Consider the following 17579-nt stretch of genomic DNA (forward strand, 5'->3'; position numbering starts at 1 on the left):
GTGCCCATCAGTATCAATACTCTCACATTCGAATAAACATATTTAATAGGTGATTGAACATAATTGAATGAACTAAATAATGCTAAAGAGATTATAATACATATTTTTGACTAAAAAAAAATTAATTCTCAAATATTTGAGGAATATTTTCATCAGATGGAAGGACTATCACGGAACTAGATGAATATAAATTTAAATATGGAATATAAATTCAAATGTGAATTTGCTACATTTCAAACAGGTGTCATCAGATAATTGTGGATGAGAAAACTGCCTGAGGTCTACTATTCTCAGAACTACTAGTATTTTTAACTAAAAAATCTGGTGTGGCGCACTCACTCAACTTTCCTGGCCGTTATGACTATTTTAGGTATGAATCTATGAATTTGATCAAAATCGTTGGAGCCGTTTCCGAGAAAATAACGAAAAACCCTGTTTTTGACAACATTTTCGCCATTTTAGCCGCCATCATGAATTGCATTTGATCGAAATTGTTCGTGTCGGATCCTTATAGTGAAAGGACCTTAAGTTCCAAATTTCAAGTCATTCCGTTAATTGGGAGATGAGATATCGTGTACACAGACGTACATACACTCATACACACACACACACACACACACACACACACACACAACACACACACACCACACACACACACACACACACACACACACACACCACACACACACACACACACACACACACACACACACACACACACAACACACACACACACCACACACACACACACACACACACACACACACCACACACACACACACCACACACACACACACCACACACACACACACACACACACACACACACACACACACACACACACACACACACCACACACACACACACACAACACACACACACACACACACACAACACACACACACACACACACACATACAGACCAATACCCAAAAACCAGTTTTTTGGACTCAGGGGACCTTGAAACGTATAGAAATTTAGAAATTGGGGTACCTTAATTTTTTTCGGAAAGCAATACTTTCCTTACCTATGGTAATAGGGCAAGGAGAGTAAAAAATCAACTCTCGAATATTTGAGGAATATTTTCATCAGATGGAGAGATTATCACGGAACTGGATTGATAATCATATGGAATACAAATTTAAACGTGAAGTGAGTTTTTGATCTTGTAGAAACAAAATAACAGTTTTTAAGAGTAAATTATGATTCAACTGTGAATTTGTGATTCAACTGAATGAACTAGAACAGGTGACATGAGATACTTGTGGATGAGAAAACTGCGCGAGGTCCACTGTTCACAGAACTACTAGTGTAATTTTGTGGTACAGTTGCTGTAAAACTCAATTTCATCTTTTCTTGACCGAGTGAAGTGAGGTCTAAGATTTAAGTCGTCGGTTTTGCATTTCTCTCTATGTTTTACGTTTAATGTTCATATGTATGTTTATATAATTATACATAAATAAACATATTATGTACCGCATCTACGGCGAAACGCAGCAACAGATTTTCATGAAATTTGACAGGTATGTTCCTTTTTGAATTTCGCGTCGACGTATATATAAGGTTATTGAAATCTATAAATAAGAGGAAAAGGAGTCTCCTTCGAATGCCAATATTACCGTAAAAATCAGACTATAGAGTTATTGATCATAAATAAGCTGTCGAGTGGATTATTAATTGCATGCAATGACTCATGCAATTTAATATCTCAATGTAACTTAGTGAAAAAACAGCTGTTGTGTGGACTATTAATTGCAAGCAATGAGGCATGCAATATTGATAACTTGAAGTGGCATAGTATTTTCTCCCGACTTTTCTCTGCTTTCAACTCGGTAAGCTTTTGATGATAGTAGCATATAGCTGTTTACATCAAATTATTAGCATTGTCGATACAACAACCCAAACAGCCATTAGTCGTTTATACACCGATATCTCGCCGACACGACAGGACAGGACAAAATCTACTCTGATGGACTATATTAGAGGAGACTGTGGTCTACTAGTAGTTCTGTGAACAGTAGACCCCACGTCCACAAGTATCTAATGTCACCTGTTCTAGTTGATTCAGTTGAATCACAATATTCACAGTTGAATCATAATTTACTCTTAAAAACTGTTATTTGGTTTCTCCAAGATCAAAAACTCACTTCTGTTTATAAACTCAGTTCACGTTTGAATTTGAATCCCATATGATGATTTATCCAGTTCCGTGGTAATCTTTCTATCTAATAAAATATTTCTCAAGTATTTTAAAATTATTTTTTTTCAATGAAGAATATTATAATCTCTTCGCCATTATTCAGTTCATTTGATCATTTTCTATGTAATTTTTAATCACCTATCAAATTTGTTTTTTAAATGTGAGAGAATTGATACTGATGGGCACGCAAAATGAAAAATATTGAAACCCTACCTTATAGAAATAGACACGGCCAGACATCTGTGTAATCCATGCAATGAATAATCCACTTGTCAGCTGATTGATTATGAGTAATTCTATAGTCTGATTGATTCTATCTTCAAAGTAGACTAGTAGTTCTGTGAACAGTAGACCTCACGCAGTATTCTCATCCACAAGTACCTGATTGAAACTACAGACCTTATGGAATACAGCAATAGACTGACTACTCCACACATCTGTGTAATCACTTGTCAGCTGTTTAATGATGAATAATTCTATAGTCTGATTTCTACTCTAATATTGGCGTATTAAGAAGGCTCCTTTTCCTTTTATATTATCCTTGAAATGTCAAATTTCCAAAAACCTTGTATATACGTCGACGCGCAATTAAAAAAGGAACATACTTGTCAAATTTCATGGAAATCTATTACCGCGTTTCGCCGTAAATACGCAACATATACACATTAAGAGAAATGCCAAACCGTCCACTTGAATCTTAAACCTCACTTCGCTCGGTCAATGAAATAGATAGTGATATCAGAGTATGGAGGAATTCCTTTGCTTTTCATATTATCCTCAAAATGCAAAATAATTTCGCATTTTTAGAATAATATGAAATAATATTATTTCAAAAAACCTTGTGTATACATCGACGCGCAGTTGAAAAAGGAATATTCCTGCCAAATCTCATAGAATTCTATCAACGCGTTTGGCCGTAATCGCGTTACATACAGACAGACAAAAGCAAATCGAGTTGAAACATAGATCTCACTACGTTCGGTCAATTTAAAGACTAGCAGGTTACCCGTGCTCCACTGAAGTATAATTGAAAACTTGACAAACTGAAATCATGACCTACTGAAATCTTGAAGAATTCAAAATAAGCCTATAACATCCTCAGTAAATTACGAATCTCTATATTGTTATCGATATTGCATGCCTCATTGCTTGCAACAATTAGTCCACACGACAGCTGTTTTTTCCACTGAGTTACATTGAGATATTAATTGCATGCGTCATTGCATGCAATCATGTAATCAATAATTTACTCGACAGCAGATTTATGAAGAATAATTCTGATTTTTACGGTAATATTGACGTTCAAAGGAGACTCTTTTTCCTTTTATATTATCCTTAAACTACAAAATTTCAAAAAACCGTATGTATAAGTCGACGCGAAATTCAAAAAGGAACATGTCTGTCAAATTTCATGATAATCTATTGCTTTTCGCCGTAAATGCGGAACATGCATACATTTATATTTTTCATTTTATTAATTTATTGTATAAAACACTAAAATCATAATATAATTATGACATTGGAGGAAAAACTAGGCTGAGCCTGTACTATTTCTCTCCAAAAATTTTGATAAAATGTTAATGTTGTCCAAGAGTTAAGGTTATGTAATCACACCCTGCTTTGTCACTTGATTTTCGGTCTAGGAATAATGATATGAAACTTTTGAATTTTGAAGGTTGATGTTATACTCTGAATGAATCACAGAATGTATCACAATAAATTAAAAACTTGATAAATATTGCACTTATTTGAAAAAATTGAATACAAAATCAAAAACCTACTCACTATATCAAATATATAATATCAAAAAATAAAAACATACATAGATAAACTTGAGTCTTAGACCTCACTTCGCTCGGCCAATTATCAACATGCAGCTTTAACCATATCTCTTGACGTTGAACTGCTTGTAATTAGTAGTTCTGTGAACAGTAGACCTCACGCGGTTCTCTCAACTACAAGAATCTGGTGTCACCTGTTCACCGACTTCTCCAGATCAGCTGATTGATTATGGATAATGCTATAATAGTCTGATTACAGGGAAATTTCATCAATCCAGACAGAGTTTATCAGCGTGAAATGTATAAAGTTAATGGAAGTTGATCTTAATAGAAGTAAAACTTAAGTAGATTTAAATCAATGAAAGCATTCACCACTCTCAATAAACTGAACATCATGTCCAGGCAATTGAATCTTATTTATTTATTCTTGATTGATTGATTGATTGAGTACTTTATTTATGTAGATTACAATATATACTGGCTTATACACTTATATACAATAGCTTACAATACAGCAAAATTATAGATGAATTTACATAATATAGACTAAGAAAATAATTATTGAACTGTATATGATATGAAAAAGCAATTTGTAATATAATAACTATAGATAATAATCATATTGTTATGCATCTACATAAATTGGCGGAGCTTTGGACAGACATATCAATGTCCATTCTTCGGAAAGAATATTAAAAATATCCTCCCCACTAACTCTCTACCAAAAACCTTGATGAGAGGGTGATGACATAAATCCAGACAGAGTTTATTAGCGTAAAATGTATAAAGTTGGTGGAAGTTGACCTTAATTAAAGTTAAAGTTAAGTAGATTTAAATTAATGAAATCACTCACCACTCTCAATAAACTGAACATCATGTCCAGGCAATTAAATCTTATTTATTTATTCTTGATGACAGGGAAATTTCATTAATCCAGACAGAGTTTATTAGCGTGAAATGTATCAAGTTAATGGAAGTTGACCTTAATTAGAGTTAAAGTTAAGTAGATTTAAATTAATGAAAGCACTCACCACTCTCAATAAACTGAACATCTGGCCCGTCATAGTATGGAGACGTTGTTCCAAGAGCTTCAGAAGAATCCAGTAATTCCTCAGACATCGTGTTTTCTAAACTTTTCCAGTCTTTCTTGAAAACCAATGAATCACCCAGATGGATTTCCCGGATTTCCCAACGAAAACGCCCGATGTGGGTCGGAAAATCGCCTTGTTTTTCCGAAAACAATCCCTACCGCAGTTTTCCCGGGAGGTGCCGATTTCAGGTAGAAAACTTTTCAATTAGGAAACTTTGGGGATTTCGGATAATCTCGCTATTTTCTCAATATATTAACCAGTATTTTGTTTTACTTTACAGCATGGAGGCAACATACAGATTCGAATGTGATGTTATGGAGAGAAAGCTCAGGAACGTTGTGAGCTGTGGGAACGATACGGATGAAATCTGGTGTGGCGCATTCACACAACTTTCCTTGCCGTTATGAAAATTTATCACCTGACGCTAGTGTACACGCGCATCTCAAGTCTACTATTCAAAGATCTGAGCCAGCTGGTGACAGGACAATAACGCTGAAAAAACACACGAAGTCTGCTATCTCTTCATAGTGAATCATTTAATAGAATCAACAGTTGCCAACAGTTTGCATTATTGAACAAACACATTTTCTCCAATTTCCAGATTATTTCCAATTTTAGGTGAAAATGTCACAGAACATTCATTGTAGAGATTTTTATGCTCAATCTTTTCCACTTGAAATTTTTTGTTTAAATTGTATCTGGAGCCTGATAATTGGGAATCTAAAATCAAACTTTGCATAGATGGGGCGGAGCTCCTGAAATTTTTACAGTTATGGGACTTGTGGCAGTTGATAGAGCTTATCAATGACCATTCTAGGTATGAATTTGATCAGAATCGTTCGAGCCGTTTTCGAGGAAATGTTTGAATGTTCAAATGTTTTAATGTTTATATGTTGCGCATTTACGGCGAAACGCGGTAATAGATTATCATGAAATTTGACAGGTATGTTCCTTTTTTAATTGCGCGTCGACGTATATACAAGGTTTTTGGAAATTTTGCATTTCAAGCATAATATAAAAGGAAAAAGGAGCCTCCTTCATACGCCAATATTGGAGTAAAAATCAGACTAGAGATTTATCATAAATCAGCTGACAAGTGATTACACAGAAGTGTGGAGAAGCCAGTCTATTGCTGTATTTCCATAAGGTCTATAGTTTCAATCATGTACTTGTGGATGAGAATACTGCGTGAGGTCTACTGTTCACAGAACTACTAGTATAATAGGATAATTGATTATTTTAAACGAGAATGAACCGTTAATATTACATCAATAAACTTGTATCAGCTACCGTTCATAGAAGGCATTGACATGACAGAGGATCGGCATCGTTGTTCTCCTATCTTTCTCCACTGTCATTATAACTTGGACCTCACTATTTATAGTTGAATCAATCGATAAGCAAGATTCCAACGTATCATGTATCATGATACAGAACTAGTGAACTGTATCAAATGAGCGTACTGTTTTTAAGGAGTTTAGTTGATGTTTGTAGCAGCAGAGTTCGCCAGTGATTGAGTAGGTGGAAATCGATAAATGAAGGACGCTCAGCTATAGTGAGGTCCACGTTATAATGGCAGTGTTTGATTAGCAATGGTATTGCTATCCTTGTCTATCATTCAACAAAGCAGATAGCTCTACCTCTCTCTCAATTCACTCTGTTACCAGATCGTCTTTTAACATGTAGAATGAATAATCAATCAACAAAATATTTCATCCTAATTATGAAAATTCATCATAGAAAAATATAATTTCTCGTTTAATAAAATATGATTGATTATCTTTGTATGGTGAGGTCCACGTTATAATGTTAGTAAATTGATGAACATTGTTGTTGCTATCCTTGTCCATCATTCCACAAAGCAGATAGCACTATCCTTTTCTAGCTTTGCAGCGTTACCAGCTCGAGATGTGGAATTTTAATTAATTGAGAAAATATTCAATATAAATTTTGTGAAGTGAACAACTACAAAACTCAACCTATTTCGGACTATGTGTAACCTTATCTAAATTTGGGAGAGGAATGGCACAAGGTTACATTTTTTTCTCTCCCTATCATTTTCATTTTCTTATTGTATCAATTAATAAAGAATGGAGAATAAAATAACATAATAATAATACTTATTCTTTCATTACAACCTTATTTTTTTCTCTCCCTATCATGTATTTATTGTATGAATCAATAGAGAAGAACAAAGAATGGATAATAATTATCATTCAATTTAAAGAATAAATTCATTTGAAGGGAATAACTTGAGACACTTAACAAATTACTTTAATTGAATTCAAAGAATAAATAAATTATTAATAAATAATTGAGAAATTTATTCTCTTGACAAATAAAGTATAATTGATTATTTTCATCAGATATACCAGTATCAGTAGCTATTGCTATGGGAGGCAGTGGCAAGGCAGAAAGTCGGCCACACTGTTCCCCTATCTTTCTTCACTGCCATTATAACATGGACCTCACCATAGTACTGCGCATGCGCTAAAAGGCTTACAATGTATGACGTCATTCATTCAAGTTGACTCGGTCAGCTGGGTGCAAATTATTGGGGTTTTATTTGGCGGTGCAGGGTAGTGTACAGCTGATTCTTCTTCACATTCTTTTTCTTCTTCTTATTCTTCTTCTTCTTCTTCTTCTTCTTCTTCATCTTCTTCTCATCCTTCCTCATTCTCTCCAATCTAACCTCCTTCCTGTCTTTCTCAGTTTTTATTCCTCTCTTCTCCTTAATCAATCTATCCCCTCAACGCTTTCTCTACTTCTCCTTCATATCCCTCTTCATCACCATCTTCTTCTCATTCTCCATCTTATTCTTCCTCTTCTTCTTCGTCTTCTTCTTGTTTTGCTTCTCCTCCTTCTCCTTTTCCTCCTCCCTCATATCCTCCTATAAATATGTTTATTTTTATGTTCCGCATTTACGGCGAAACGCGGCAATAGTATTTAATGAAATTCAAAAGGTATGTTCCTTTTTAAGTTGCGCGTCGACGTATACACAAGTTTTTTTGAAAATTTTGTATTTCAAGGATAATATAAAAGGAAAAAGGAGCCTCCTTCATACGCCAATATCGGAGTAAAAATCAGACTATAGAATTATTCATCATAAATCAGCTGTCTAGTGGACTATAATACTACCCGTTCAAAAACATCGAACATCTTGAAAAAGTATCTTTCCATTAACGTTAGTAGACAGTTGACTATAATACTACCTGTTCAAAAACATCGAACATCTTGAAAATTGTATCTTTCCATCAACGTTGTAGACAGTTGCAGCCAGACCTGATAACAGCGCTCACACTCACATTCCGGGACGACACGTCACGTACGATAGGACAGAAAGCTCTATGTTTATTTAGGATTTTTTCTAGACATTTTAAATTGATAGATTATTTATTATTTTTTGAAAAACATAACAACAGGTTAATGTAACTTACTGAGTGCGAGGTCTGCTGTTCACAGAACTACTAGCTTTGTATGTTTACATTTTATGTTCCGTTTTTACGGCGAAACGCGGCAATAGATTTCAATGAAATTTGGCAGGTATGTTCCTTTTTGATATTCGCGTCGACGTGAATATAAGGTTTTTGGAAATTTTGCACACTATGGATTATATAGAAGGAAAAGGAGCCTCCTTCATACACCAATTTAACCGTAATAATCAGACTATAGAAATATTCTTCATAAATCAGCTGTCGAGTGGATTATTAATTGCATGGAATTAATATCTCCATGTAACTTAGTAAAGAATCAGCTGTCGTGTGGACTATCAATTGCATGCCTCATTGAGTGCAATTCTTATGCACTATTAAATGAACTATTGCATGCAATAACGCATGCAATTAATAACTAAAATATCATAGTATTTTCTCCCGACTCTCTTCAGTTTTTATGTGAAATTCACTATAGTGATCATGTCAGTAGTATTCATTCAAATTGACAGCATTGTGAGAATGAGAGGCATTAATGTTGTCTATTTGGTATACTGACAGTTTAAAAGTGAATCGGAGTGCAAAATAAGAGACGAAATAATGTGGTTATAATCAGACATTTCCACGCGAGCTTATAGGCAGGCTATACAGCAACGGAAATGGAAATGACGCCTAATTAAATAAATTGTAATGCAATTTCGAGTTGACTTTCACCAAATAATAATCATGAGGAATGAATGGTTCAGTATATTAGAAAAAAATATTATAATCTTGACAAGGTGGGACGTCTCATCTTGATGTTATGAAGTAGTAATGATGGGTTTTTGACAGTCTATATCATCCTGTCTCTTTCTGCAGATGTCTTCCACTGCTTCTTGTTATCGTTCTTCTCATCCTTCGTCTTTCTTCTTTCCTCTACGTCCCCTCCTCTGTTCCGCCCAATCTTGTTATTCTTCACCTTTTAAACATAGATATACTTATAGATTTGAAGAGATGTAATAGGAGATTATTTTTTCTATTAAATATTACATATATACTTCATTTAATAATTTAAATTAAAGGATGATGATGATGAGGGATGAGTCGACCTACTCTGCTCTAGCTGAGTTCCGAACCACCGGGAAGCGATTTTAAATCCATCTTTACAATAAGAGAGGGAGCAGGGTTGTTCAAATCCTGGCCGCATGACTTCTATACTGAATGTGGTTTTATACTGGTTGTTTTGTGATGTTGCAGGTCTACATAGGCAGTCCAACACTGGACTTGAACCAACCTGGCCTGAACGCGACACGCTTGATAGAGCGACCGGCGCATGTGAGTGCGTGTGTGGGGCAGAGACTGTACAGGACCGGCGACTGGGGATTCCTGCTCAGCGACCGCACCCTGCACATACATGGTCGTTGCGACACCACTGTGCGCATTCGCGGATACTCCGTCCAACTGCAGGTATGGGGGGGCCTGGCCACATAGAGACCGATCTGCGATCCAATAGGTTTCTATATGTATATATGGAATTGCTCTCCAAGATATAGACATAAATACCTGCTATAGGATCGCAGATCGTTCTCTGTGTGCCCGGGCCCTGGGATACTAGTTAAAATATCAGCATCTCTTCAAAATTAGTCTCCTTTCTTTGTCAATCGCTAAACAGTGCCAATAACTTAATAGTTCAAAATTCTTAGTTTTCGTTGTTTTTTTAGTGAAAATGGACTAAATTTTAGAAAAGTGAAACCATAACCCCATCTTGGACTTTTAAAATGTTATCTAAATTTAGGAGAGAAATAGTACAAGGAGTATCCTTAGTTTTTCTCTCCCAATCAGTGCTAATTTGTAAAAATTATAAATACATAAATAGATAAATAGTGAAGTCCACGTTTTAATGTTAGCATCTATGTTCAGTCATAGTATAATGACTGAACAACTTTTGTTCAGTCATAAATATTTTTACTAATCAACAGAAGAAATGAGAAGCATGAAAACTTCTCATATCCCTAATTAGAAATAAACTTTATAAAACAAATCTAGAGTAAATCAACATTTAGCAGTGCCTAACTTCAACTCCACTTTAGTTCCTTCGGTTTTGCCATGCACGTTTGGTTTGACTTTTAGCAGTGACTGTACAGAATGTAAACAAGCAATCTTCAGTATAGCATTCACATTCCAATGTCAGTGGATTTGATAGGAAAGCATAGTTGTCTCGTTTCCTTTTCTTTCACATTTTTAATAGGACCACTGTACTCCAACTTACAGCCTTCTATATCAAATAGATCCACTTTATAGTTTACTTTCTATTATATTGTAACCCAGCGTTAATTATTCCCCAACTCATTCTTGAAAGGTACATTCAGTATTATTGTTTGTTACAGGCTATAGAGAGGACATTACTAGATGTGGCGATGGTGAGTTCATGCTGTGTGCAGGCATATGGAGAGGAAGGCACTGACAAGTATCTAGTCGCTTACGTTGTTCAAGAACCTTCAACCAAATTGAATGTTGGTGAAGTGGGCCAAGCACAGAACAAACTGCGCAATCTGCTCAAAGAAAGGCTGCCTCTCTACATGATACCGTCCAAAATCATCCTTCTTGACAAGTAATTTCAATCATTTATACTACAGAATTCACAACAAATTTGTTTCAAGTTTTATTTCTTCAATAATTCTAGTTAACAATATTCTACAACTTGGATCATTAGATTTGATAGAGTGAATCAACCTTTATTCATAAATAATTATGTTACCATTGCAAATACAAAGTAAAATATAAATATTTTGTATGCCGACTGCTTTAAAGCCTTATTAGCAATAATAAGTACTGTAAGGGCCGGTTTCCCAGCTCGGGCTGACTCAAACAGCTGGAGTCAGAAAATTAGCTTTCCAAAACGGGGCGTAGTCGCAGTTTTTAAAACAGTAGTTTTTATTTTCCCATTTCTAGAATTGGAAACGTTTTCCCTTGACGAAATTAAACATTTCGAAATAATTCAAAACAGCTGGAGCTTTACACTACTTTTTCTTTATTTTATTTTGTGTTTAATTTTCTAAGTTTTTGAAATTTAACTCAAACGTGACTTTGACAATGACTACGACTACGCCCCGTTTCAGAATGCCAATTTTCTTACTCTAGCTGTTTAAAGTCTAGAACTTAGCCAAATCCCGAGCTCGGAAACCGGCCCTAAATGTTTCCTTTAAACTTAGTGTTAACCACCACTAACTTAGTAGGCAATATTGTACATAAAATACATTTTGTATTGTTTTTCATAGTATTTCTAGTATACCAAAGTTTACTCATAATTTGGTCTTATTTTGACTTTGAATAGCCTACTGTCTACAGTATATTATTCAATGCAGTGTACTGAATAAAATAAGTATGTCCTCAATAATTGGAATTGATTGTTGAAATTGCAGATTTCCGATTCACGAGACTAGTGGTAAACTGGACAAGGAGAAGCTAGCTGAAAGCGAGAAGGGTGTTGAGCCAGGCTCGCTTCACTTGGATGACCAGAGCATGTCACCTACTGAGAAACTCATTGCATCGGTCTGGTGCAACTGCTTGAATCTGATGACAGTCGATGTTAGCGAGAACTTTTTCGACTTGGGAGGGTGAGTATAAACCCCTAATCTATTTTTACTTTCCTTGCCCTACTACCATAGGTAAGGAAAGTATTGCTTTCCAAAAAAATTAAGGTACCCCAATTTCAAGTTTTCTATACGTTTCAAGGTCCCCTGAGTCCAAAAACATGATTTTTGGGTATTGGTCTGTGTGTGTGTATGTGTGTGTGTGTGTATGTCTGTGAACACGATAACTCCATTCCTAATTAACCGATCGACTTGAAATTTTAAACTTAAGGTCCCTATACCATGAGGACCCGACAATAAGAAATTCAATAAAATTCAATTCAAGATGGCGGAAAAAATGGCGGATAATTACTAAAAAACCATGTTTTTCACGTTTTTCTCGAAAATGGCTCAAACGATTTTCTTCAAATTTATATCATGGATAGCTATTTATGAGCCCTATCAACTAGCATAAGTCTCATTTCTGGGAAAATTTCAGGAGCTCCGTAATATTCTTGAGAAAAATGGCGGAAAATGACTAAAAAACCATGTTTTTCACGGTTTTCTCGAAAACGGCTCCAACGATTTCCTTCAAATTTATACCATGGATAGCTATTTCTAAGCCCTATCAACTGGCATAAGTTTCATTTCTGAGAAAATTTCAGGAGCTCCGTAATATTCTTGAGAAAAATGGCGGATAATGACTAAAAATCCATGTTTTTCACCGTTTTCTCGAAAACTGCTCTAACGATTTACTTCAAATTCATACCATGGATAGATATTCATAAGCACTATCAACTGGCATGAGTCTCATTTCTGGGAAAATTCCATGAGCTCCGTAATATTCTTGAGAAAAATGGCGGATAATGACCAAAAACCAGGTTTTTCACGGTTTTCTCGGAAACGGCTCTAACGATTTTCTTCAAATTCAAGCCATAGGTAGCTATTCATAAGTCCTATCAAATGACATAAGTTTTTTCCTTGGAAAATTGCAGGAGCTCCGTAATATTCTTGAGAAAAATGGCGGATAATTACTAAAAAACCATGTTTTTCACGATTTTTTCAAAATAACTTGACCGATTTTTTTCAAATTCATACTCTGTATAGATATTTATCAGCTCTATCAACTGGCATGAGTCTCCTTTCTGGGAAACTAATGGGGGGTCCACCCCATCCTTGAGAAATGGACTTTGTAACCTCCTTCTCGTGCATGAGGTAGGTAGGTAGAGCAGTTCATAAAAAGAACACATAGTCGAGATATTTCATCTGTAGAACAGCTGTTTTGACGACTTTAAAAAAATGACGACTAAAAAAATCATTGAATTTCACAATTTACACAAAGGAAAAAGTACTCTGAAAACAATTATATACAAAAGTCTGATCGTAGTTTCGAATATGAGCAAGGAAAGTTGTGTGAGTGAACCACACCAGATTTTTATATATGATATATTCCTTTGGCGTGTGTAATATTGGTACGATTCCACTTCCAAGCCATTCTGATCAGCTGAGTTCTACAAATGGCTCTGTAAGTCCTAAAGACTTGGTGTGAAAACATAGTGGAGCGGCGAAGGTAGTTAGCTTCAACTTCAAGGCGTTGAAAATAATGCATGTATTTAAATAGACCGTTTCACACCGCTATGTGCGCCACCATTCAAATACATGCATTATTCTCAACACTCTTAAACCTAAAGCTACTTTCGCCGATCCACCATGTTTTCACCCATACAGTTGACATGATGACAACTAGAAATTCCAGATCTGCACATGCATAGTAGATAATTCTGACAAATCGTCAGCCAGAGCCCAGCACTTGTTGAATAATCAATTGGACCTGTTGGAGAATACAAGTGTTTAATTTGCATTGACTTTGTTAATATTTATCTGATTGATCGTTTATTACAGACATTCATTGGCTGCGACTAGAGTAGTGAGTGAAATCAATGAGAAACTCAATAAAAACCTGGACACCAGCTCAATATTCTTGTACCCAACTGTACAGAGTCTGGCGAAATTTGTGCTGGGAAATGGAGGCAGTGAGAATATCAAGTTGGTTGAAGAGTTGGACTCCATTCAGATGTCTTACCCCTCAGAGTGAGTAACTAATACAAATGCTCAGTAAGGAAATTAATTTGAAAGACTTTATATCAAAGTGTTATAATATCAGTGTAGTATTAGTGTAGTTGATGTAATCTCATTGTAAAAGTTTGTTCATTTTATAAAAAAAATCCTGAATTTTTCAATTAATTTCATTGACTTCATCAACTGTGAAGAGTTTACACAACTCTTCACTCGTTACACAAATCTTTTCTTGATTCTATTCGTTTAGTTTTTAAATTTAATTCGTATTATGTTTTGTTTGTTTCAAAAACCATTCAAATATTCTGTTTTGAAATGTTGTCTGTTATTATGATTGCAGCCTTGATTCCAAACTGAGAGCCTTCAGGGAATCATTGAAATTGAAGAAAAATAAGTGCAATTTTGGAAATATTCTAATAACTGGTGGAACAGGATTTCTCGGATCACACTTGATCAGTGAACTGCTTAACAAAACTCAGGTAAGAATCAATTTTTTCATTACTAATAAAATAAATCCTACAGTTATTAACGTAGTTGTTTTGTTCTTCATGATAACCTTCTTTTATTGTAATTAAATCACCTTCTTCCTTCTATATCTTACTATTTCCTTCTTCGAAAGTGTTCACGGTTTCTCTCAATACAGCCCATTTACTGAACGCTTTGACATGATAATTATATATTTAATGATAATGTTTCATTCTATTGACTTGATGTTAACTGTTCCAATACTGTATCGATAATGTTTTCCCCACAATAGGGTCTCATATACTGCATTGTTCGGAAGAGTCCAACATGCTCAGCAATGGAGAGAGTGATTGAGGCTCAGAAACGTTTTGGATTGCCTGAAGTCGATGAAAACCTTATGAAGAGAATTATTGCTATTGAAGGTGAGAATTATGCAACTTTAAATCTATGCTAACTGCTTCCTCATGTAGGTATGAGTTGAGATAATGCAGCATCAAGCTTAGGAGTTTTCTAATTGAACAAAAGTACAGTATGTGTTGCTATATTAAAAAAAACAAGATAAAAATATGTTGCTATGTGTAATATAGTGCCCGATAAGCCCAACATGTAAAATGACTGATCAACCTTCAAAATTGTGAAAAAGTTGAGAGGAAAAATGATATACGTGGTGAAGCTAAATAATGGAGACAACTATTATTATGTTCCTTATCAACAATAGGTATGAAAAATCAGGGGAGAAATATAACATTGGTGAAAACTTGAAATTCATTTCTGATCGAAAAAGGAGATGATGAAACCTTACACTATTGGAGAATCCTTGTTCGCGAGAGATTCGTGAGTGGCGTGGCATAGAAGTTTGTATTCAGATTTACAATATTTTCAATTTATAATGCTACGTCATAAACGTGTCATAGCAGCTACAGTACTTTAGAAATGGAAGTTTTTTGTTTGATTTACTAGTCTTATTGATGAAGTACGAGGAATCATCTCCTCATTCAATTCTGATGAACTGTCATTTGCTCCAATGTACTTATAAAATACACAAAGACATAATATTGTAGTATGACTCATGCATGGTGAATATTTCCATAGAATAAGCAAGCAGGAAGGCGTATTATTTCTCAGTGGTATTTCGTACAATTCACTCAATGCTATTTCCAAGACCAGAATGTAGCTTCAGTTTGCCATGTAAGGGATAATAAAATTTGCAACTATTAAATACATGTACTACAGTAATCTTTTATCTCACCAGGTGACGTATCTCTGCTGAATCTGGGCCTCTCAGATGATGCCTACAATTCCCTTGCACTAGAAATTGACTTTATAATTCATGCGTCAGCTAAAGTCAATCTGATATTTCCTTTTCACTCGCTCTACGAGGATAATGTGAAGGCCACCAAAAATATCATTCAGTTTGCTGTACACAACAAAGTCAAGCCCATACATTACATAAGGTTTGTATAAATAATATTTAATAGAACCACCGTAATTTACAATCTTGAATATTTTTCTAACTCCACCTCATTTGTATTAACATCTTATTACAATCTTCACCCTTCCTGAGTCCTCAACTACTTCATTTGAAATAGTTTAATACTTTCTAAAATTCATTCGATTATCCAATTTCTTGTTAGCATTCATTTTGTTCAAATTGTAATATATTAGAGATACCTGCTGTGAAACCTATCCAGTGTTAGCTGTACAAGTTGTGTGAAATTTTATTCTTGAATAATATAATATTTATTCATTCAGCAATGGTACCTATTACAAATCACTGCTCTGCTCTTTCACTGGACATTACTTGAACAATCACTACACCAGTTCAAACGGTTTCCTCGTTTTGAGATGTGCATGAGTTTAAAATTGTTCTACTTTCTTGATCTTTATAGAATGTTTTCCCCTGTTTTCAGTACAAATGCAGTATTTGCCGAGGGTATGGTGGGTTGCGGTGAGGACAGTGACATGTTTGCACATGTGGATCGTCTTCAAAGTGGTTACGGCCAAACTAAATGGCTGGCCGAGCAACTTGTGTTGCGCGTTGCTAAATCTGGATTGCCATGTGTTGTTTACAGGTTGGCACTAAATTACTTGGAAATTATTATCTATTTTTTCCTTAATTAGCATTTTTCATTCAGGAACTTTATCAAGGTTCTTATTTAGCGGAAATCTCTTTATCTCACATTACAACAAAATAATGTTCTCTAGCAGTAAATGAACATCTAGTAGAAACATCCATAATCTATATTCCAAAAAACGTGTGTACAATAGCGTCTGTAATATATTCATAGAAGACCGTGTGCTCACTTCATTTTTGTTTTCAATTTCAGATTGAAATGACGCCAATTGATTTTGTGCAAGAAATATTCGTGGAGTTGTTTTTGGATCTGGATAACTCAATGGGAAAAATCTACCATTTTGTGAATGAGTACCAGCTTTCATGCGAGTAAGCAAACTGATATATCTCTCTTCATTTTATTGTTTTCTCCATAGGGAAATATCAATTGAAAAGTTTATGACAAAAGAATTCGTATGTATTCTGTTGTAATTTAATTTGACCAAATTATGTATTCTTTTAACTTTTTTATATGTTATCTCAATTTTAATCAAATTATCTTATATAAATGATCGACTTATTATTTCGAATTTTGATATAATAAGATGGTATTTCATGTCCTGCTTCTAGAAATTAATTAATTGAAACAGTAATTAATACAATAATGAAATTTTTGAAAAATGTGTATTACTGTAATTCTAATGAAGCAAACATTGTCGGTAATTCTTTTAGTTGCAATTTTCAAGATATTACTGATGATTCTGATTTCAAAATAACACAAGCTTTCTGAAAATGTAGTTATACGTGTATATTGGGATTCAATGTAATTCATATGCATGTCAAGGGAGAGCAAAGAATGAAGATAATCTGTTGAAATATGAAGGAGACATTATTTTAATACATCAATAAGAAGCAATACAACTCAATTTGT

At 34.7% G+C, this 17579-nt stretch overlaps 1 protein-coding gene across 1 annotated transcript; it reads left to right on the forward strand.

Annotated features, from left to right (window-relative positions):
- The first annotated feature begins 9715 nt into the window (after window positions 1–9715).
- Window positions 9716–16716, forward strand: LOC111052784 (L-2-aminoadipate reductase large subunit-like). The gene is made up of 8 exons (XM_039444182.1): window positions 9716–9949; window positions 10870–11093; window positions 11905–12099; window positions 13957–14145; window positions 14471–14609; window positions 14888–15017; window positions 15848–16049; window positions 16506–16716. Exons 1-8 carry the CDS (start codon window positions 9731–9733, stop codon window positions 16714–16716), a joined length of 1509 nt encoding a protein of 502 aa, XP_039300116.1. The 5' UTR covers window positions 9716–9730.
- The last annotated feature ends 863 nt before the right edge of the window (window positions 16717–17579 follow it).

The sequence above is a fragment of the Nilaparvata lugens genome, unplaced genomic scaffold (assembly GCF_014356525.2).
Source record: "Nilaparvata lugens isolate BPH unplaced genomic scaffold, ASM1435652v1 scaffold3387, whole genome shotgun sequence".
NCBI lineage: Eukaryota > Metazoa > Arthropoda > Insecta > Hemiptera > Delphacidae > Nilaparvata > Nilaparvata lugens.